The following is a 24,510-nucleotide window of genomic DNA, read 5'->3' as shown; positions in this document are numbered from 1 at the left end:
GGATGCATCCCTCACAAACGTCTTCAGAAGATCATTAAATATCTGATGAGGATATTTGGACATTTGAATAAAAACTAAACTAGGATGCATTCCCAAGGACTCATATTGCTGTTATAAACTCCACAAACACTGACACGTTCAGCTGAAGGTCTCCAGTTTACAGGGTCACTCTTCAGACTGGAACACCGGGAGCTGACAGAGATGCATTCACACTATCAGGCTCAGAGAAGACCGATGTTCAGGAGTTATTAAACCAAGAGAATCACAGGTGTGTGTGATGTCAGTGTGGACAGAAGGGGAGATAAAAACACAGAGACTTTTCAGGGGGAGATTAACTACTCAGGAACTAAACTTAGACTCTGGATCCTGCTGCTGAAAGCACATAGTTCCTGGCTAAAGAGGTAAGGAGAGAGGAAGCTGGCTCTTTGTTTAACTTCTGGCCCCCGCAGGATAACTTTGGGGAGCAGACAAATGATGTGCGCTGACAACTGGATCCCATCGTTCAGGTTTTAGATGCAGAGAACCAGCTGTGCTGAGTCAACCCTGCAGCCCACACACCATCTGTGCTGTGATGGACTCCTTCTGCAGCCGGCCAGAAATGACGCTCTGATTGGAAGACAGAAAAAACCTCAGCCTGCATATTGTTGTGTTTTCTAAGAGAGAGGGAGTGGAACCTGTGAGTGACGGATGATGGAGCTGTGTACGTTCAAGCTGTTGCTGTCTTTAGGAAACGGCCCTGAAAACTGCCTCGGTGGAACAGGGGTACCTGTGGTGTGGAGGTCGAAGGTGGTTTTATTGATCCGCTGTTCTGTGGGTGTCAGGGAGGCGATGCTCCTCTGAGGTATGATTAAATTATGTCAGATACTGAAGGCAGCCTGACGTCTGAACCAGAGGCTGGATGAGCGCAGGAGAGAGAGAACGTCAGCATGGTGCAGAGGCAGGACCGCGTGGATGCTTGGACACACACACACACGCACGCACGCACGCGTCTCAGTTTCTCTTCAGATTAAGACTTATAATTTCATGCAACTAAAGAGAAGAGCAGCTTTTCAAGAAACTGATACTCCATCTCTCCTTCCTCTCTCTACCCCTCTTTTTCCCTCGCTCTCCCTGACTCTATCTTCTCTCTCTCTCTCTCTCTTTCCCCCTCTTTCTCTCCCTTCCCCTTCTCCTCCCTTCTTCTCTCTCTCTATCACTCTCTCCTCTCCCTCTATCTTCTCTCTCTCTCTCTCTCTCTCTCTCTCTCTCTCTCTCTCCTTCATTCCTAGATCCCTCTCTCTTTATCTCTCTCCTTCTTCCTCCCTCTATCTCTCTCACACTCTTTTGCTCCTCTCTCTCCTCTCCCTCTCTCTGACTCTATCTTCTCTCTCTCTCACTCCCTTTCTTTCCTTTCCTCCCTCTCTACCCTCTCTCTCGCTCTCTCTCTCTCTCTCTCTCTCTCTGTCTCTCTCTCTCCCTCCCTCCCTCCCTCTCTACCCTCTCTCTCTCTCTTTCCTCCCTCCCTCTCTGTCCCCCTCTCTCCCTCCTTCTCTCTCTTCTTCTTCCTCTCTCTCTATCTCTCTTTCTCTCTCCCACTTCTCTCTCTCTCTTTACCACTCTCTCTCTCTCTCTCCTTCCTTACTAGATCCCTCTCTCTTTATCTCTCTCCCAATCTTCGTCTCTTCCTGAGAAGTTACAGTCACATTCGATTCTTTGCCTCTTACTCATTCGAGCTGATCCACATCACAACGTCCGCGATGATGCGAGTGTACATTTTCAAAAAGAGTCATGTGGCGGCATACAAGCTCCGCCTCCTCCTCTTTATCGGGTCAAAGCTGAAGTTAATGTCTCCAGTCAGAGAGCGCAGTGACTCAGTCATCCATGATGTTTGAAAGAAGCAGAATCAGGCCGTGACTCGTAGTGAAGGAGCGTTATTGAAAACCTCAGGATGATGAACATGATATAAAATCACAATAAAAGTCCTCTGTTATTACATTCTTCTTATTTTGAAACACCAGGAAATGTGATGTTTTCAGCAGGAACTTAACACGACTCCTGAAACTTATTAAAGACATATTTTGAGTCCAGTTTGCAGCTGGGAACAGTTTAACCCCGTCGAGGGAAGTTCTGTTAGTTTCAGCTCTGGAGGAATACAAAGATGGACGCACATCGCCGCGTGCCTCCAGCAGAGAGTCTGACTGAATCTATTATCTGATTCAGTCTCAGGCTAAAGACATGTTTGACCTCATGTCTGCGCCCACATCAGCAGCTGTTCATTTCCTGTTTCATGGCAGCAGCGCGGAGGTCTTTTATCACCGTGGCTCTTCATGTCGTCCTCTCGAGTCCCGTAGACTCAAACTGATAAAGCTCAGAGTCCTACAGGTGATTACAGTCTGTGTCTCTGAACCGCGGACCAGGTTCTGAGAGTGTACAGAACGTTTCATCCATCAGACCAGACGAGCTTCAGATATTTACAACAGAGATATGATGAGTTATAAAACCTGCTTCGCACGATAAAACAGACTCGGTTCATTAGTGCTGAGCTCAATAAATCAACAGAGATTCATCGTCATGCACTCCTTTCTGATACGAGCATCGATGCACAGAATCAGTATGAGAGCAAACGCTGAGATGTTTTTGAAAAGGCACATCATCTATGCTGCAGTTCAAAATACAGCCAACAGGTGGCAGCAGAAGCCAAACTGCAGCGCATGACTCAAATGGAAACAAACAAAGATGGGTAAGACTAGGCTGGTGGCCTAGCGGTCTAAGCGCCCCACGTATAGAGGCTAGAGTCCTCATCGCAGAGGTTTGACTCCCAGCCGGTCGACCACTTGCTGCATTTCCTCCCCCACTCTCTACTCCCCACATTTCCTGTCTCTCTTAACCTGTCCTATAATTCAAGGCAAAAATGCCCAAAAACATAACTTGAGAAAGATGGGTGAGACACTCCATCCACTGTCAGCAAAACTGAACACAGAGATATGGAAGCATTTGGGATTTCTGCAGCAGGGAGGAGTGGACTCAAAGTCAAGACAAACTAAAACGTGACGTCACAGAGACAACAGGACTGAATGTTTTCTTGGCATTCATTAACATCTCTGGAAATAATAAAGATAATGTTTTGATTTACATCCAGAATCACTTCCACCAGACCCGCTGCAGTCCGTCTGCATGCTCTCTTGTCCGTCAACACCCACCGGCTGTGTTTTCAGGACCTCCGGACAGCCGGAGTCATGTGACCGAGGCGGTAATCACTGAATCAAGGATTCTCCTCCTCCTCCTCTCCTCATCCATGTTGTCTTTCTGGTCCTCTGAAAACCTCTGACCTGTTGACTCCAGGCCTGGCTCCGCTCCCATTTAAATGGAAAACACTCATTACTGGTGAAAATGTTGTTTGAAAAGAAAACTAAAGTCATGCTTCAAAAACTTTCATGAACATATTCCTTAAACTCAGAATACGCTTCATTTTAACCAGAAAGTTCAAAAACGTTTGGCAGAAACCTTGTCATAGCTTAGCAAATAACCAGAGCGCAGTGACCCTCCTGACTGTGGACCTCAGCCACTGTGGTTGAAAAAGTTGATGTCATAAGTCCCGCCCCTTCTTGAGTCTGATTGGTCGGTGATGTAGAAGTGAAATTGATGAGAGCAGCCCCTTAATCGTGATGACATTAAGGTCCAAAATCAACAGGTTTTCCCCGCTGTAATCACTGAATCAAGGATTCTCCTCCTCCTCCTCTCCTCATCCATGTTGTCTTTCTGGTCCTCTGAAAACCTCTGACCTGTTGACTCCAGGCCTGGCTCCGCTCATCATGACTTTGGTTTGTTGTTGTAGTTAAGTGAAATACGATCTGGTGATAACACAGAGTGTTTTATTCTGAAAATTAACCGGATGTTTTCATTTTGTTTTGGTGAAACCTGACTTCCTGTCCCGCTCCATCTGCTCTGTTGAGATTGATGCGTCGTGCTCCAGCATCCAGCAAAAATAGAAGTCTTGCCTGGAACTCAACAGAGTGGATCCAGTGGAAGTTAACAGATTGACTAGAATAAAAACCTATCAGATCAGGTGCTGTGATGGACCGGAGACAGATCTGGTGGAATTTGGCCTTTAGACCGCTAGGCTACCAGCGCCCTATATTTACAGTTCTAAATGACAGCAGATTCAATCTAATAATAATAGTAACAACAGTAATAATAATGATCAAAAGGCCTTTTTTAAATGGACTGTAACTGTTTTTATATGTTTCATATCCAACAGTCATTCAGTCTGACTCCATCCTCTTTCTTCACCTCTCATAAACTCTGTGATATTTTTATTATTTGTACATTAAAGTAAAGAATCCAGCAGCTCATGTTCTCCTTCATTAAATCAGCTCACACTGTTTCCAGTGTGAGCTGGAGTGTTTTATTCTGAAACTTAACCGGATGTTTTCATTTTGTTTTGGTGAAACCTGACTTCCTGTCCCGCTCCATCTGCTCTGTTGAGATTGGTGCGTCGTGCTGCGGCATCCGGCAACAAATAGAAGTCTTGTGTATCTGATCCGGAGGGCTGCGGCGTGCTGGATCAGAGACGCAGCTGGAACGCAACGGGGTGGATCCAGTGGAAGTTAACACATTGACTAGAATAGAAACCGATCAGATCTGGTGCTGTGACGGATCAGAGACGGACAGGACACGGATCTGGAGGAATTTGGCCGCAAGTGTCTGAATAAAGTTGGTGTAGGATGTGATCATTATAATATCTTGATGTGCATCGCCTCGTGGCCTTTGAATCGATACGTGCACTGAAGCAGCTCCAGTTACACACAAACAGAAATCATTCATATGCAAAGTTTCATCAGAGTTGTTTGTTTCACAGCACATAGTTTCTGTGCTTTAAATTCTTGAGTTTATTCATTAAAGTAAATGTAAGTATGTATTTGAGCCAAAGTGGAGATAAATGTGTTTGTTCAGTGAAGCGCTGTATTATAATAATAGAAATAAATACAGCTTGTTACATTACAAAGTGCTGCACAACAGCAGAATTAAACAGAATTCAATTAAGTGTGAAAACAAGAGCTTTAAAAGAGCGATTCATGATTAAAAACAGGCTGAAGGTTATATCAAAGTGCCGGCTGCAGCTCTGAGTCAGAAACACGCTCACAGGTTGTTTTTAAAGCTTCAGTCCTCGTCAGTAACCGAGTCTGATAGAAAGTGTTAGATAAGATGATGGAGTGTTACGTACCCACAGCCAGCAGCGGTTGGTAGTGGTTGATGTTCTTGGTGGTCAGAGGAGGACACATGCGGAGCGCGAACGGTGGCAGCGGCAGACCGGAGAGCAGACCGGTCAGGAGGAACTTCAGCTGCACCTCCTGCTGGTTGGAGGAAGGGGGAGGAGCCTCACCGGCGATCAGCGTCTGAGCTACGGAGAGAAACATTCAACACGTCTTTAGAGGAGAACTAGACATTTTTTTTAAATACACATTCGAACATGTTTAAAGTAAAAGTTGTTCCTTCTCAGGTTTCATATTTATTTATAAAGTAGTGTTCAGCTGATATCAGGTTTTTAACGGCTGATACTTAGGGAGCAGGTCAGTCAATATATGATGCAAATATCACGTGATGATGAAATACAACAATTAAATGATTATAACAGATGAAAAGTAGTATGGGAGGTCGAGACTTCAGTTATCAGGCCCCTCTCCTTTGGAATCCTCTCCCAGTCAGGGTCCGGGAGGCAGACACCCTCTCTACTTTTAAGAGTAGGCTTCAACCTTCCCTTTTTGATAAAGCTTATAGTTAGAGCTGGATCAGGCTTGGACCAGCTCTTAGATATGCCACTATAGGCTCAGACTGCTTTAGACTTAGACTGCTACAGGCCCAGAATGCTATAGACCTGGACTGCTATAGGGTCAGACTGCTATAGGGTCTGACTGCTATAGGCTCAGACTGCTACAGGCCCAGAATGCTATAGGCTCAGACTACTATAGGCTCAGAATGCTATAGACCTGGACTGCTATAGGGTCAGACTGCTATAGGGTCTGACTGCTATAGGCTCAGACTGCTACAGGCCCAGAATGCTATAGGCTCAGACTGCTGTAGGCCCAGAATGCTATAGACCTGGACTGCTATAGGGTCAGACTGCTATAGGGTCTGACTGCTATAGGCTCAGACTGCTACAGGCTTAGACTGCTATAGGCTCAGACTGCTGTAGGCCCAGAATGCTATAGACCTGGACTGCTATAGACTCAGACTGCTATAGACTTAGACTACTATAGGTTTAGACTGCTTTAGGCTTAGACTGCTATAGGCTTAGACAGCTGTAGACTCAGACTGCTATAGGTTTAAACAGCTATAGACTCAGACTGCTATAGACTCAGACTGCTATAGGCTTAGACTACTATAGGTTTAGACTGCTATAGGCTTAGACAGCTGTAGACTCAGACTGCTATAGGCTCAGACTACTATAGGCTCAGACTACTATAGGCTCAGACTGCTATAGGCTCAGACTACTATAGGTTTAGACTGCTATAGGCTTAGACAGCTGTAGACTCAGACTGCTATAGGCTCAGACTACTATAGGCTCAGACTACTATAGGCTCAGACTACTATAGGCTCAGACTGCTATAGGGTTAGACTGCTATAGGCTTAGACTGACACTCTGGGATCCTGTCTTTCCCTCTCTCTCCTCTCTCTGCCTGTCTCTTACTTTAACTCTTCCTGTCCCATTAAAGTTACTAACCATAGACCTTTCTGGAGTCCGAGCTCCCTTGTCTCGTAGGTTCCTCTGGATCTCTGCTGCTGTGGACGTGCCAGACTCCAGCTGCTACAACTACTACATGGTAGTATCTCAATACTAACATATGTTCCACCATCTGGTTAGGGAGTAAATAAAGAGGAAGTGTGTTCCTGTATTTCTTTAAGCTAACAGTGATTATAAAAACAGATCTGAACCCTGCACTGTTTACTTATGTAATCCTTTTATCTCAGTTTTATATCCCCTCTCTTCTTTTTTCTGTGTAACTGTGTTTTTATAATTAAAGGGAAAATAAGGAGTTTGTTTCCTTCATTTTTAAACAGGACCATATGAAATAAATCATGATAATGTAAAGCTAACGTCTAACGTACACGAAGCTCTGATTAAAAGTTCATTTGGGAATATCTGATGAAGCTGTTTACCCTGATCCCACTCATTTATTACCCTGTGTGCTGATATTACTGTGTTTAATATAATAATAATAATGTCTTCATTAAATTTAGTGAAGCTGATCCAATTTAGACGACACGTCTGAGACGGCTGAGTGAAGAAAGCTCTGCATGCGTCACACGTCGTCCGGGGTTCTCCAGGAGGTTTTGTTCTGCGTTCTACAGTCTGACGTGGAACATCAGAGTTTTACTGGATTCATAGAGAAACTCTGAATCAGCCGACCATGAGCTTTTCATTAAAACTGCAGACACATTTTATCAGTGTGTGCCAGAGCTCCAAACACTGCATACAGAAATGTGTATTAGAGAAGGTTACACTAATGCAGATTACTCCGACTCTATGGATGCATCACTGAAGCTCTGTGTTCAAACAAAGATATCAGATCAGATTTAAATCCAGGAAATGAAGCAGGAGTTAAGAGATAAACTGAAGAACTACAAACATACAAAGAGGAACATCAGCAGCTGAGCACAATGAGCAGACCAGGTGTCCTCACTCTGTGCAGGTGTGCATCCTACACCTGGAGCACTGCGGCACATATGTCTCTTTGGGATACACCTTCAGGCTGGACTATTTAACAACCTCAATAAAACATGAGAGTACAATTAATGCTGATGAGCTTCATTCAGAGAACAGAGTGCTTGATTCTGATTGGTCAAAACCGTCAGCTGACCTTCAGACTGTTTCTCAAACTTCTCCCTGGACTGTAAACAATGCAGAACATGAAGTCTTTGCTGAACATGGTTTATTATGAGGCGCCGTTTGGAAAGTTGTGCACACTGAAAATAACATTCTCAATTCTCCACATTTAGCTTCTTAATAATGTCATAAAAACGTAGTGTGAATTTTTAAAAGTCACCTTTTAATCACATTTAGAGCAATATTTGTGATCTTCTTCACATTTCATTTTGTTGTAAAAAATATATTAAGTTACAATCAGTGTTAAATCAAAATGCAAAATATGAATATAAATGTTAAATGTTAAAAATAAATGTTGAATATAAAAGTTAAATGTTAAAAATATATGTTAAATATAAATACAAATGTTAAATATAAATGTTAAATGATAAAAATAAATATTCAATATAAATATACATGTTAAATGTTAAATTTAAATGTTAAAAATAAATGTTGAATATAAATGTTAATTGTTAAAAATATATGTTAAATTGAAATATAAATGTTAAATATAAATGTTAAATTTAAATATAAATGTTAAAATGAAATCTAAATATTAAATGTTTAAACTAAATGTTAAATATAAATATTAAATTGAAATATAAATTTAAATATTAAAACTAAATGTTAAATATAAATTATAAATGTTAAATATAAATGATAAATGTTAAATATAAATGATAAATGTTAAATATAGAAATGTTAAATATAATTTTTAAATAAAAATTATACATGTAAAACATAATGTTAAATATAAATATAAATGTTAAATGTTTAATATAAATGTTAAATTGAAATATAAATGTTAAATTGAAATAAAAATGGAAATGTTAAAACTAAATGTTAAATATAAATCTAAATGATAAATGTTAAATATAGAAATGTTAAATATAATTTTTAAATAAAAAATATTCATGTTTAACATAATGTTAAATATAAATAAATGTTAATGTTAAATATAAATGTTAAATTGAAATATAAATGTTAAATTGAAATATAAATGTTAAATGTTAAAAACAAAATTTAAATCTAAATGTTAAATCTAAATGTTAATTGGAAATATAAATGTCAAAAGTTAAATAGAAATATTAATATACAAATGTATATAAATGTTAAATGTTAAATCTAAATGTTGATAGTTAAATATAATTGATATCCCAGCCATAGTCTGTCAGCACTGACTCCTATGGGTAACTAGTCGGACTGCCTGTCAAAAATGTTGGAAAGGCCATTAAGAGATTTCACAACACAGAGTCAGTACTGACCCAGTCTATGGTACGGATAAGCTAAGTTGCTATTGTTAAATCTGTTTCGCTTTATGAAGCTTTTATTTTGGTACTTTCGCCAGGCGGCAGTGTGAATTTGTATATTAGCTAAATATTTGGGATCGCAGTGCAACATTTATCATTTAGATTTAACATTTATATTTCACAGTGATTGTAACTTAATATATTTTTCAAAACTAAATTAAATGTGAAGAAGATCACACATATTGCTCTAAATGTGATAAAAAAAAAAAGTGACTTTTAAAAATTCACATTACGTTTTTTGACATTTAGGAGCTGAATGTGGAGAATTGTTGCCGTTTATTTTGTGCACAACTTTACAAACGGCGCCCCAGAGTTAATCGCTGACCGCCGGCTACAACAGAGAAGTTGAACAGAGGCGTTTACTGTCAGACTCCAGGCGGTGGATCAAAAGATTTCATTCAGTTTATCACGACGAAAGTTGCTCCTCCACACGTCTGAAGAATACTTTAACCTTCACGATAATCTGGATTAAGTCAGTTTTATTGAGCACACTTTTAAGGTTAGAGACAAAAGCATGAGCGTCCTCTTTATGAGGGACTCTCGGAGGTTGTTGCTCCTCCTGTACTCTGACCCTGTCTTTGGTTAATTGCAGGGCCTCAGGCTGTAAAGCCGGTTCCTCCTCTCTGCATTGTTCCTCTCTTTTTAAGAGTCCCCTGGGTGCTCAGCCCTTCCTCTCTTTCACTCTCTCGTCTTCTCCGTCTTATTCTCCTGCTTATGATGTGTTTCCATCTCTCTCTGTCACTCCCTCGCTTCTCTCTATTGATTTAAAACAGAGCCACCTATCAAAACATGAGCGTGTGTGTGGAATAGTAATGAAAGAGATATTTCAACTTCTTTATTTTTCCTTTTTTCAAACTGTCAGGGAAGATCCGGGGACCATGGGGAGATGGAGCAGTCGCAGTTATGCTTGCATACGAGGGGAGGATTTGCTGTCTATACTGCACACATGCACACACATACTGCACACATGCATACACACTGCCTGCAGCCATATTGTTCTGACAGTTGCTGACTTAAGGTATCGTAAGGAGTGGATGTCAGTGGCCTGCAGGCTGCTGAAGTTCAGTACACATCATATTTTGTCAGAGTCTGATTTGTGAGCAGGATGAAGTGAGTCAATCAGCCGTACCTTGTTGCACTCTCTCACTCTCTGTGACTTTGTTTCCGTGGATCTAGTTCGACCTCATCTCCTGCATCATACATCCAAGCCGCAGCGATGCTGAGTCAGAGAGAAGTTAAAACTCCCAATGCAAAGAAAGCCGTTATGGAGCTTGAAATGAAAGCACGCGGACGTTTCCAGCCAGTGCCAATTATAACTTTAAGGTTATTCTCCCCTCAGAGGAAGTCCTGTAGCTCTGCAGCAAACACACAGACGGAGATGATTGCCCATTTAGGACGCATTAAAGAAGTCATTAAGCGTCTCAATGTGGGATTAGCACCACATCCCAGAGCTACACAGAGACAGTGCAGAGATATCCTGCTCGTGTTGGCGGTGAGATTTCACATCATTAGAAATGTAATAAAATCAGCCATGAAGCTGTAAATGGATTAGCATATAGATAAAACATTGCTTTGTGTCTTAATTGTCTGAGTTTTTACATCATTAACTGCCCACAGCCTCGCAAAACAATGCAGTGTGAGGAAGTTTATGTGCTGCAGTTCCATCGATTTATCTCCTCCTCTGCAGGAGAGCGGGATCAGATCGGTTACACTGAGTTTAAAGTTTTACTTCTCACAGTGTTAATGAGCTCTGTTACAGATGAGACTGTAGAGAGATAATTACTTTCACTCTTTTCACCGATGGAGAGGTGAAGAAGGGATCGCTGCGACGGCAAAAATACAATATGACTCTTTTCTCCAGGGAGGCATGGTATGGATTCTTCTGACCCCTGCTTTCACACGGTTTCATCATTTACTAAAGACATCAGCAACCGAACATTATCCTGCTTATTACCCGGGTACTAAGAGATTATTCTATTGATTTAAAAGACTTTATAAACAGTTTTTAAAAACAGTCAGAATGATGTCAGAATTCTTAAGGAGAAGAAAACTACTTTAACAATGTTTGTTTGTTCAGGCACCCTCGTATCTTAAAGAGCTCATAGTGCCCTATTACCCCTCTAGAACTCTACGCTCCCAACATGCAGGCCTGCTAGTTGTACCTAAAATCTCTAAAAGTAGTATGGGAGGTAGAACCTTCAGTTATCAGGCCCCTCTCCTTTGGAATCATCTACCAGTCAGGGTCCGGGAGGCAGACACCCTCTCTACTTTTAAGAGTAGGCTTCAAACTTTCCTTTTTGATAAAGCTTATAGTTAGAGCTGGATCAGGCTTGGATCAGCTCTTAGATATGCCACTATAGGCTCAGACTGCTTTAGACTTAGACTGCTATAGGCTTAGACTGCTACAGGCCCAGAATGCTATAGACCTGGACTGCTATAGGCTCAGACTGCTACAGGCCCAGAATGCTATAGGCTCAGACTGCTGTAGGCCCAGAATGCTATAGACCTGGACTGCTATAGGGTCAGACTGCTATAGGCTCAGACTGCTACAGGCTTAGACTGCTATAGGCTCAGACTGCTGTAGGCCCAGAATGCTATAGACCTGGACTGCTATAGGGTCAGACTGCTATAGGCTCAGACTGCTACAGGCTTAGACTGCTATAGGCTCAGACTGCTATAGACTTAGACTACTATAGGTTTAGACTGCTATAGGCTTAGACAGCTGTAGACTCAGACTGCTATAGGTTTAGACTGCTTTAGGCTCAGACTGCTATAGGCTCAGACTGCTATAGGGTTAGACTGCTATAGGCTTAGACTGACGGGGGAACTGGCACACTGACACACTGGGATCCTAGCTCACCCCCTTCCCCCCAACCCCCTCATCACTTACTTTAACTCTGCCTGTCCCATTAAAGTTACTAACCATAGACCTTTCTGGAGTCCCTGAGCTCCCTTGTCTCGTAGGTTCCTCTGAGCTGCCGTAGACGTCCTCCTGCTGCGGACGATCTGGACTCCAGCTGATACGGACGTGCTGGACTCCAGCGGCAACAGCTTCTACGACTCGTCTCATCACTATCACCTCTCTCTCTTACTCCCCTCTCTCTATCTGTCTTTCCAGACCCAACTCGGTCGAGGCATGATGGCTGTCTAACATGAGTCTGGTCCTGCTGGAGGTTTCTGCCTGTTAAAAGGAAGTTTTTCCTCACCACTGTAACTAGCTAAAAACTGCGATGTGCAATGCTCATGATGGATTAAGGTGGGGTCAGACTGAGTCTTACCCTGTCTTGAAGTTGGGTCTCTGTTCATAATTTGACATAGAGTGGTCTAGACCTCCTATGTTTGTAAAAGCGTCTTGAGATAATGTTTGTTGTGATTTGGAGCTATACAAATAAAGATTGATTGATTGATTGTTGAATGGAGGTCTATGAAAGAGGATTAGACACCAGTGTTGCCAACTCCTCAGTGAGGAAAGTAGCTATTGGCTGTCGTAAAAGTAGCTAGAAGTCGCTAAATGATGTCATCACTTAATTTGCATAATTTAAATTATAATGGACGCTGCAGGAGAGACATGTAACGTTGAGGGAGAGACAGAAAGAGAGTAAAAAACACCCTAAATATGTTTATAACTACACTAAGGAGCCTACAACAAATCAAAGTAAAACATGACATTTTTCAACCATAACATTTTCTACAATTTTATTGTATCCAATCTACATGAACTATCTAAATGGACCAAAAAGAGACAGTAGGCGGGATCAGCCAGCGGTGTCTTCGAATATGTGTGATACATTTGCAGTCTGGACCCTGAAGGTTGAACGCCTCCTGCTCTGTATGCAGCTAGGAGGGACTCACAGCAGCATCCACTGCTCGTTGAGAACGATACATGCTTTCATGTCAGTCTCCAAAAGTCTCCATTTAACACCAGAAAAAGGTGCTACATTTGTCGCTAGTCACTTTTTTGAAAAAGAGTCCCTAGAGGGGTCTGAAAAGGTGCTAAGTTGGCAACACTGAGAGACACTGATGTTTTGTTTTTTAGCTCTGACCTTCTTCACAGAATTTTCCATCTGTTCTCAGAATTCTGACATCACAGACAGAATTCTGGAACTCTGTCTTTGATGTCAGAATTCTAGAACAGGGGTTTCCAAAGTGTGGGTCGGGACCCCCTGGGGGGTCGTGAGATGTCTTCCAGAATGTTTCTTTTTTTTAAAGTCATCTAAAAATAGTACATTTTATCCATTACTGTAAATGATATCGACAGAAATAGTAGCTAAACTTGAAATAAAACCTTGTAATTAGAAAATGTAATGAGTTTTCTGCCTTTCTTTGTTGCCAGATGACGCCTAAGTTTAGGGTTAGTGAACAGTGAATTATCAGAAGCATCAGTAGCAGCAGGTTAATTCATAACAGCACAGGAAACACAGAGACATGCTCATATAGGTAGGGTCAGTTTCTGCAGACCAGCTAAATGAAGCCACATTAAATCACTACGAGGGACAGTGGGGGTCGCAAGTCTTTGGCACCTGTACTCCATACAGATGGATTTTCCTTAAACGAAAACTACGTCTACAATGCTTGTTTGTTGAATGGAGGTCTATGAAAGAGGATTAGAGACACTGATGTTTTTTTCTTAGCTCTGACCTTCTTCATGGAATGTTCCATTTGTTCTCAGAATTCTGACATCAAAGACAGAATTCTGGAATTCTGTCTGTGATGTCAGAATTCTAGAACACCTGCTGTTGCTCTCCATACAGGCTGTTTCTCCTGCTGACACCTGATTGGTGGATACTACTCAGACTACAGACAGAGACCAGAACCCTTCTCAGACTAAAACCCAGACCCCTGAGATCCAGATTCAACATGTCTCTGAATCAGAATCTGTAATTACAGGTTAGTTGTAGCTGAAAGTAAAAAGCTTTGTCAGGTCTGTCCTCAAGAGGAGAAGAAAACTACGTCTACAATGTTTGTTGAATGGAGGTCTATGAAAGAGGATTAGAGACACTGATGTTTTTTTTTTTAGCTCTGACCTTCTTCACGGAATGTTCCATTTGTTCTAGAATTCTGACATCAAAGACAGAATTCTGGAATTCTGTCTTTGATGTCAGAATTCTAGAACACCTGCTGTTGCTCTCCATACAGACTGTTTTTCCTGCTGACACCTGATTGGTGGATACTAGTCAGACTACAGACCGAGACCAGAACCCTTCTCAGACTGAAATCCAGACCCTGAGATACAGATTGCCACTGATGTTTTTTTAGGTCTGACCTTCTTCACGGAATGTTCCTTTTTTTCCTCAGACATCAAAGACAGAGTTCTAGAATTCTAGAATTCTGTCTTTGATGTCTTTGAATTCTAGAACACCTGCTGTTGCTCTCCATACAGACTGTTTCTCCTGCTGACACCTGATTGGTGGATACTACTCAGACTACAGACAGAGACCAGAACCCTTTCTCAGACTAAAATCCAGACCCCCTGAGATCCAGATTCAACATGTTTCTGAATCAGAATCTGTAATTACAAGTTAGTTGTAGCTGAAAGTAAAAAGCTTTGTCAGGTCTGTCCTCAAGAGGAGAAGAAAACTACGTCTACAATGTTTGTTTGTTGAATGGAGGTCTATGAAGGAGGATTAGAGACACTGATGTTTCTTTTTAGCTCTGACCTTCTTCACGAAATGTTCCATTTGTTCTCAGAATTCTGACATCACAGACAGAATTCTGGAATTCTGTCTTTGATGTCAGAATTCTGAGAACACCTGCTGTTGCTCTCCATACAGACTGTTTCTCCTGCCGACACCTGATTGGTGGATACTATTCAGACTCCAGACAGAGACTAGAACCCTTCTCAGATTATAAAACCCAGACCCCTGAGATCCAGATTCAACATGTCTCTGAATCAGAATCTGTAATTACAGGTTAGTTGTAGCTGAAAGTAAAAAGCTTTGTCAGGTCTGTCCTCAAGAGGAGAAGAAAACTACGTCTACAATGTTTGTTTGTTGAATGGAGGTGGGATCCATCATTTCTGATGCTGCGTTCAGGGAAGTCAGGAAATCTAAACGCTGATTGTCTTTAGTGACACAGCATCAAGCAGATTTGTGTCTCAGTGTAAATGTTTGATGTAGAACAGATTGTTAGCTGCTCTTCATGCAGATATCTGTTTATAGAGAGGAAGAAATCCTCCTCACATTAACAACCATGGATTGTGTTCCTCCTGCTGTTGCTCTCCATACAGACTGTCTATAAATGAACTAAAAACAGAAACCAGACTTTGTGGATGTACAGATTTGAAACTGTTCTCATTGTTGTTGTTCTTAACATTGTTAACACCACTGTATGTGTGTTTGAAGTCTCACCGATCATGCTGTTCAGAGACAGATCCTGGATCATCTTCTGGTTCGGACCCAGCGGAGTCCCACAGAACGCCACGGGGGAGTAGAGAGGCGACAGACCCGAGCTGACACACAGAGAGGGAGGATTAATTAAAGGCGCTCAGAAAACATGGCACACTTTTGTTACAGAGTGATAAATGGATGCTGCTGGTGGTCGGCTGCTTCATAAATTAAACTCCAGCAGCAGGACGACAGGACAGCGGCGGCGTGCTGAATCCTCGTATTGATTAGATGCTGCTCGATAAAAACTCAGAGATGACTCCAAGAAACATTATTTGTGTTTGAGGTTACATAAACAGAACTTGACCTGTGATCGAACGGGAGCAGCAGAGTGAAATATCACACTGTAATATTTAAGATTTAAATTTATGACTACAAGCTGAGAGAAACACAAACTATACTTCAGGAGTTATGTTCTTTCCAAACTTTGAGCTCCAACAAACTGAAGACGAGGTACTTTAAAGTATAAAAGACGACAGCCATCTTTGATTTCCTTAAATAGAAACCTCACAGTCTGAAGCTTCAAATCATCAACACTCAAAATAACTATAATTAGACACTTCTTCACACAAAAAGCACATCTCTTTAATTCTCTGCTTCATCTTTTCGCCTGAAGTAAACTGGTTTTGATTCCTCTCGGGGAGTTAGTCTGTCTGAGGTGAGAGAGGTGAAGAAAGCGTCTCCTCTGTCAGAGAGGGAGCGATCTGTCAGAGAGGAGCGGCTGAACTCTGAGCGCATTGCATCACGGTCACTAAGAAGGCCAAGGCTAGGTCAGGGGAGCACATTGTGTAATGTAGAGGTCGTCACAGCCTTCCTGATCCTTAGACCTAAGACCTGGAGCTGAGACCTGACGAGGTTCAGCTCCATGTTTTATTTAATCAAGTTTATTTATTTCTGCAGAAGATTCAAAACTAAAAGAGCTGACTACAGAGTTTCACAAACATGAGCCAACTTACAAATACAATGAATGATGCAAACACTTACATATATTTAAAGTAGTTTAAGTGTAGGGTTGCAAAGGGGTGGAAAGTTTCCTGTAAATTTCCATGGGAAGTTAAGCTGGGGAATTTTGGAAATATTCCAAATTGAAAATTATGGGAACTTAATGGAAAAGTATCATATCCACGCATAAATATTTGTTTTGTTCTAAGCAGACATCCATCCACAATAATACAATTTAACAGATTTATTTGGAAGTAGAACTTTATCAAGTGTTAAATATTTGATTGAACAATCAATTATTTCATTGAAGAACAAAACATGAAATGTTGAGTTAAATATTACTCATCCCCCAGACTCAACCCATTCAAAAATTTACAAAGATGCTATCCCAAAAAAGTCCCATTCAAAATGTTAAATTAAAAGTGCCCGTCTCCCTCCAAAAAGTACCATTCAAATGTTAAATTAAAAGAGCCGCTCTCCCTCCAAACAAGTACCATTCAAAATGTTAAATTAAAGAGCCGCTCTCCCTCCAAACAAGTACCATTCAAAATGTTAATTAAAAGAGCCCGTCTCCCTCCAAAAAAGTACCATTCAAAATGTTAAATTAAAAGTGCCCATCTCCCTCCAAACAAGTACCATTCAAAATGTTAAATTAAAAGAGCCCCTCTCCCTTCAAAAAAGTACCATTCAAAATCTTAAATTAAAAGAGCCGCTCTCCCTCCAAACAAGTACCATTCAAAATGTTAAATTAAAAGAGCCCGTCTCCCTCCAAACAAGTACCATTCAAAATGTTAAATTAAAAGAGCCCCTCTCCCTCCAAAAAGTACCATTCAAAATGTTAAATTAAAAGAGCCGCTCTCCCTCCAAAAAAGTACCATTCAAAATGTTAAATTAAAAGTGCCCCTCTCCCTCCAACAAAGTCCCATTCAAAATGTTAAATTAAAAGAGCCCCTCTCCCTCCAAAAAAGTACCATTCAAAATGTTAAATTAAAAGTGCCCCTCTCCCTCCAACAAAGTCCCATTCAAAATGTTAAATTAAAAGAGCCTCTCTCCCTCCAACAAAGTCCCATTCAAAATGTTAAATTAAAAGAGCCCCTCTCCCTCCAAAAAAGTACCATTCAAAATGTTAAATGAAAAGAGCCCCTCTCCCTCCAACAAAGTCCCATTCAAAATGTTAAATTAAAAGAGCCGCTCTCCCTCCCAAAAAGTCCCATTCAAAATGTTAAATTAAAAGAGCCCGTCTCCCTCCAAAAAAGTACCATTCAAAATGTTAAATAAAAAGTGCATGTAGGGGACGTGGTCACAATAGCCCTGCAGTAAGCAGTGTGCTATGTGCATGTGATTGAGGAATAGCATATACATTCAACTGTACTTGAATGAAATCTGGTTGTTTTAGTCAGGATTATGCTAAAATATATTTTCCCCAACTATATTTAAGTTCCCTATTAAGAGCCAACCTTCAATTTAGTAAATTCCTGGTTTATTCCTGTTTATTCCAATAAATTCCCGGTTATTCCCGTTAATTCCCATGGAAAGTTTCCAACTTTGAAAATTCCTATTTAAGTGCTTTTAAAAGCCAGAGAGAGAGACGCTCACACCGGCAGCATCACGCCACAGAGACATGTTTCATTGCATGAACAGAGAGGAAGGTAACCCGTGGGAAATTCTGTTTTAATACGTCTGGAAAAGCAAAAAGTAAAGGGCAGAGGCAGAAGAGTAGAAGAGGAAGGATGTGTAATTTATTTGTGGAGGGAAAAAAAGGAACCAGCAGCTCTCGTCTCTTATCCTCCTTCATCCAAGGTCACAGACCAATCTGACAAAGAAGGTAAGCTCTGTTGTCAGACTGTTACTGAAGCCTCTGGAAATCTCGCCTTAAATAAGTCACGTGCATGAAACCATACTAACCATACATTACCCTGCTTATTACCCGGCTACTAACTTCAGATACAAACATGTTGTTAAAAACATTGATTAACCCTCCTGTTGTGTTCGTTTCTCAGGATCAGCAATAATGTTCCTGGGTCAATTTGACCCGGGGCATATTTAGTTATCCAAAAGTGTCAAAACCCCAAAAATCCCAATAAACATTTTTCTAATCTCATTATTAACTCCATTACTAACCATTTAAATCAATATTTAGTGCAATGGTGTTCTTTAATTCTCACAGATCATGGCTCAGTGAGGATAACTCTTTTGTTTTTCATGAATATTCATGTTATAACCATAGACTGTATAAGATATGGACGTATCCGTGATGTCACCCATCTGTTCCTGAGCGCTGTTTTGAAGCCAATCGACGGAGGCAGCCATATTGGAAATGTTGAACTCAACCAGGCAGAGTGTGACGTAAAGGGGCGGAGTTTGAGCCTCCTAGCCAATAGCTATGTGTTCCCGACCGGGAGTCAAGTCAGTCATGTCCTTATTTGGGCAAAAACACGTAATCTTAATATCTTCTGAACCGTCGCGTTAGAAAAGAATTCACTGTAAACATGTTTATTTCTGCTGCAAAGATCGTCTTTTTTGAATGGGTGTGTATGTGGTTTCCTGTGTTTCTACAGCCAGCCTCAAGTGGACGCTCGATGAACTGCAGTTTATAACACTTCCGCATGGGCTTCATAGTTTGAGACCGGAGGTTGCCGCTTGGGTGAAATATGTCAAACAGTTGCAAAGACACAGTTAGTAGAAAGACAGAAAGAAACGTACTTTATTAATCCCCATTGGGGAGATTCAATTTTTTCACTCGTGCTATTTTTGTGGTCATGCTACACGCACAGTTTTTTACATACAATCATGCACACACATGCAGTGAACATGCTTAGGGAGAGATGTCAGAGTGAGGATGCTGCCATCAACCAGCGCACCCAGAGCAGTTGGGGGTTCAGTGCCCAGGCAAGTGAACCAGCACCTCACCAGCCACCAGTCCACTTGCCAAACTTCATACTGGGACTCCAACCGGCGACCTTTCGGTTCCCAAGCCAAGTCCCTATGGACTGAGCTACTGGCGCCCAGTGTTAGCCTCCACTTTGACTGCCGGGTCAAATTGACCCACAAACAGTATCTGTGTAATATAAACATGCAGGGGGGGTTGCAAATATGTGAAATGAACCATTTTTATTTTATAAGTTCAGTTCAGTTCAATTCAGCAGAAGAAGTTTCATACCGAAAAATACTTTGAACTATTTTTTAATGGTTTCCCCTCACCTTACGGTCTGTGGTGTCAACAAGCAGAAGTTAAACGTGTCTGAACTCTTTTCCACGGATTGATTTGACATGATGTGTGATCAGTTTCACTCTGGTGTTGCTCATGTTTAATGAAAGTTAATAACCGTCGTCAAGCCGTTTTGACCAATCAGAATCAAGTGGGCGTGGCCTGTCGTGTTTCATTTCAACCTATAATAATTAGTTTTTTTTAGGTCTGGTTTTTCATCCAGAAACATTCCTTACCTGGGTCTCTCTCCTCTACGAAACACACCAATCGCATCAGTTCTGTAAAGTCCGTGAGAAATGAGGTTTATGTATTTTCTGTACAATGATTGGGATCAGTCAGGGTTCAGGTCTAACATCAAGGACCTGTGAAGGCTTCCAGTCCAGGGTCAATTTAAATCACTGTGAGGGACCTTTTAAGCAACATTTCATCCGACCAATTTACACCAAAATATAAATGCACTGTAGCTTTGTACAAGTGTGTGTGTGTGTGTGTACACTTGAGGTCAAAATTATTAGCCCCCCCAGGAATTGTGGAACATTTTCCTTAAATTCTGCCCAATGTTTGAATCATTGATAAAACTTGATATAAGCAATCATTCACCAGTGTTCTTTAGTAGCTTTGGTACATTTTGGAATGTAAAATACATTTTTAGGATAACTTTATATCAAATATAGTGAAAAATGGAGTGGTCAAAATTATTAGCCCCCCTGTGAATTTCTACTTTTAAAACACACCTGAGCAGTCAGGTTGTTTCCTAACAACACCTGTAGGTCTGTTGGCTTCATAACAACACCTGAGCATTCAAACAGCATTGAGATTTACTTAAGGGGCTCCAAACAGGGCACTTGAACACGTTATTGAGAGAGACTACTCATACTAACCATGCCAAAGACAATGGAAATCAGTCTTGAGCTCAGAAAGAAGATAATTGAGGCTCATAATAAGGGGGAAGGCTATACTGTCATGTCCAGGTGTTTTACAGTGTCTAGAATAGCTGTATGTTGCATCATTGCAAAGTACAAGGAGTTAAACTCTGTTAGAAACAAGAACTTTGGAGAGGAAAGTAGTCGAAGATGTCAGCAAGAAGCCCCGGACATCTGCCAAGATGACTGTTGCTGACCTGACCTCCATTGGAGTTGATGTCTGAAGGAGCACAGTTGTGAGGGATCTTCATCGTAGTGGGCTTCAGGACCATCGTCCCAGAAGAACCCCTTTACTCAAAGAGCGGCACATCAGAGCCAGACTGAGGTTTGCCCGAGAACATTTGAAAGGTAAAGATGAGTTTTGGAAGTCCATCCTTTGGTCTGATGGAACTTTTTGGGCATATGGATGTTGATTATGTTTGGCCAAGAAAGGGAGAGTCCTTCAACCCTTAGAACACGGTCCTCAGAATTAAACATGGTGAAGGGAGCATCTTACTGTGGGGCTGTTTGCAGCCTCAGGCACAGGGAGCCATGTTCGGGTGCATGGCATCATGAAAAAAGAAAGTTATGTTGACATTTTGAGGGATAATGTGAAGAACTCTGCTCTTAGTCTAGGCTTTGGTCGGCGCTGGGTCTTCCAGCAAGACAATGATCCAAAGCTTACGTCAAAATTGGTCAAACAGTTCTTAAAGGACACCAAAACCAAGGTCCTGGAGTGGCCCGTACAGAGCCCAGATCTAAATCCTGTGAAGAATCTGTGGCGGGTGCTCAAAGTGAACGTTCATGCTCAGAAACCATGTATTTTGGACCAGCTGGAACAATTTGCATTGGAAAAATGGGACAAAATCCCTCCAGAGACATGTGCCAACCTTGTAAAGAACTATTTGCAGAGGTTGTTGTCAGGTGTGGCTCAGAACGGGCGCACTATTGACTACTTAAGGCCAGGGGGCTAATAATTTTGGACATGCCATTTTTACCTTTTCTTGTTTCAATTCATTGCATCAATAAAATATCCAAATCAAACATAGTGAACATTTGTCTTTGTTATTTTGGAAACACATAAACTATAAACACTTGTTTTTAATGGTCATTTTCATGGAGAAATCAAGGGTTTTATCTGATTTCACAAGGGGGGCTAATCATTTTGACCTCAACTGTGTGTGTCTGTGTGTGTGTGTGTGTGGTGTGTGTGTGGTGTGTGTGTGTGCGTGTGTACCTAGGATTAGCAGCAGCCCTGCCCGTGTGAGCTTTGAGCTCCCACAGCATGGCTCGGCCGTCGCTGACCATCAGCGCGGCGTTGTTCTCGTTGACCGGACAGATCACCATACGATAAGGCCGTACCGTCTTTGTGATTCCGGATGGCGTCGCAACTGATAGCGAAGGTCGTACACGAGCTCGTGGATGCTCTGCTCCGGGTCTGAGGAAGAAGACGAGGAGGAAAGACAAAGGAGACAAAGTAGGATATAAGCGGAGATAAGTGAGTAAATGAATTAAAGGAGGAGACGAAATGAGAGAGGAGAGTGAGACGATTTTGAATAATGAGGGGATAAGACATAAAGAGAGGAGGAAGCAGATAAAGACGAGAGGATGAGACACTCAGACGCAGCTGAAGACTAGTTTCTTATTAAATGTGAGAGAACAGAAATGAAGGAGAGGAGGATATAAGAAGGACTTTAAGGAGATAAGAAAAGAAGACAGGAAATTATAACAGTCCAGACCGCGTTTATCATTCATCCCTTTAGTCACAGAACTGATGGGAATAAAACCCTGAGCCTTCACCGGCGCCCTGCGATCAGCTGAGCTAGGTGTGAGGAAGTTTCACACACAAACACACACACGCACACACACACCACACACACAACACACACACACGCGTTAATCACCCGGGTGAAGACGAAGAGACAGAGGACGGATTTAACACGCACACGGAAATATTCAGTTATCAAGAAGCTCTCAGATTTTATGTTCTTCTAATTTAAAATACAGAGAAATACACGAAATGCTTTCTACTGAGGCGCTCAGAGTCAGGCGTTTATCAACTGCATGTGATTTGTCCCTTCAGGGACACCGTAGTTAAGCTGCTGCAGTGTCTTCCTGCTTCCTGCTGCCTCTGTAATAGTCTCTCTCTCTCCTCTCTCTGCCTGTCTCTTACTTTAAACTCTTCCTGTCACATTAAAGTTCCTAACCATAGACCTTCTGGAGTCCCTGAGCTCCCTTTCTCGTAGGTTCCTCTGGATCTCTGACTGCTGTGGACGTGCCAGACTCCAGCTGCTACAACTACTACTATCCGTCTCCCCACTATCATCTCTCTCTCTCTTCATCTCCCTATATCCCTCCTCCAACACGGTTCTCCAGCAGATGTGTGTCTAACAGAGTCTGGTCTGCTGGAGGTTTCTGCCTGTTAAAGGAAGTTTGTCCTTGCCACTGTAACTTGCTAAATGCTGCAAAGTGCTCTGCTCATGGTGGATAAGATGAGATCAGACTGAGTCTGTCTGTGAGATGGGACTGGATCTGATCGGTAACATAGAGTACGAGTCTAGATCGGCTCTGTTTGGAAAGAGTCTGAGGAGAACGTTTGTTGGGATCTGTTCAGGATCCCTGGACGTCAGAGAGTGATCAGAGTTATCCACACTGCTTTGTATTGTTGATATGGACTTATAATGGAATTTCAAACATAGTAATAAGTATTTCAATTCAGGGATAAATCCCAATTAGAAAAAGTAACATATCACTGGTTTGACATCCTTATTTTTACACTGCCTCATCACTTCTGTAAGTCTCAAACTGATGTTATATTATGCTATTTTTATTGATTGCAGAAGTCCACATCACAGAATTTAAAATACTGTCAAAATTTCTGTTTGAAGGAGAAATTGTAGAAAGTATTTAAAGTGTGCCTGACTTGAAAGAGGGGCACTATCACAACTTTTAAGGTCTGACTGACGAAGTTTCCAACTCAGAAAATAGAGTTATTTAAATTGATTTTGGTCTGCCTGAAAACCCTCTTCTTCAGTCTCCCTCAGAACACTCTGTTTTCTCTATCCGTACCAAGCCCCTCAGGAAGTGGATGTGCCTCGCTCTCCAGCACGTTGATCTAATGTTTACAATGTTGGCTGAATATACACGGCGCTCAGAGATCATGTTACTTCAACCCTCTGAATCTGATCCAGAATCTGATCCTGACGAGAGGCACCTGCAGCAGGACCTTTTCTGAAGGATTGATCACAGATTTAGTGTTTCTTGTTGTTTATTTAATCAGTATGTCGACGTGTGTCTTGGTACAAAGCTACGAACATGTAGCTATGGGGCTATGCTAACTAGCGCTAGCACTTCCACTAGATCTTCAAATCTGCAGACGTGGGGATAAAACCGACCTTTGTGTTTATTAAGACAGCCTACAACTAGCATGCACTCCCTCCTAAGTCTCCTAGTTAGCACAAATTGTGCAGGGAATGAAAACGGAGGAGGGATTCAGTATTATTTTATACAGTCTATGGGCATGAACAGCTCCGAGCTCTGACTCCGTGGGACAGACGGATATTGTTGTTACGTAACAAAAACACGGAAGTCTGAAACGGCTCGTTTCACACACATTACAGAAAGGTGGAGAAATCAGAACAGGGGCAGAATTGATTCTTTTCATTCTCGGGGGGTTTGTAGACAGGGACACAGATTTCAGGTAGAGAACCATTAAAAAGTCCATTTTTGCATGATATGTCACCTTTAATATTATTTATTTCTTTTTCTTTCTAATTGTATCGTGTTTACTTATAAACTATCAATCTTAAAAAAGAATGTACCTGAGTGTATATTTTTCTACCTTTGCATGAAGATCTGAGGTTTATTGAGTGACAGTTTGATGTAAATCTGAATTTTTAACAGTCTGTCTGGATCAAATATC

General features: G+C 41.5%; 1 protein-coding gene across 1 annotated transcript in view; it reads right to left on the bottom strand.

The window, feature by feature from the left end:
- Nucleotides 1-24,510, bottom strand: part of wdr11 (WD repeat domain 11) — a 90,239-nt gene that overhangs the window by 48,216 nt on the left and 17,513 nt on the right. The window contains 5 exon segments of the mRNA XM_034682277.1: nucleotides 5,204-5,380; nucleotides 15,501-15,601; nucleotides 21,826-21,962; nucleotides 21,964-21,978; nucleotides 21,980-22,026. Of these exon segments, the coding sequence (XP_034538168.1) occupies nucleotides 5,204-5,380; nucleotides 15,501-15,601; nucleotides 21,826-21,962; nucleotides 21,964-21,978; nucleotides 21,980-22,026 (477 nt within the window).

The sequence above is a fragment of the Notolabrus celidotus genome, chromosome 4 (assembly GCF_009762535.1).
Source record: "Notolabrus celidotus isolate fNotCel1 chromosome 4, fNotCel1.pri, whole genome shotgun sequence".
NCBI classification, from domain to species: Eukaryota; Metazoa; Chordata; class Actinopteri; order Labriformes; family Labridae; genus Notolabrus; species Notolabrus celidotus.
Note: the sequence above shows the minus strand (reverse complement) of the source record. Positions and strands in the feature narration are given on the sequence as shown.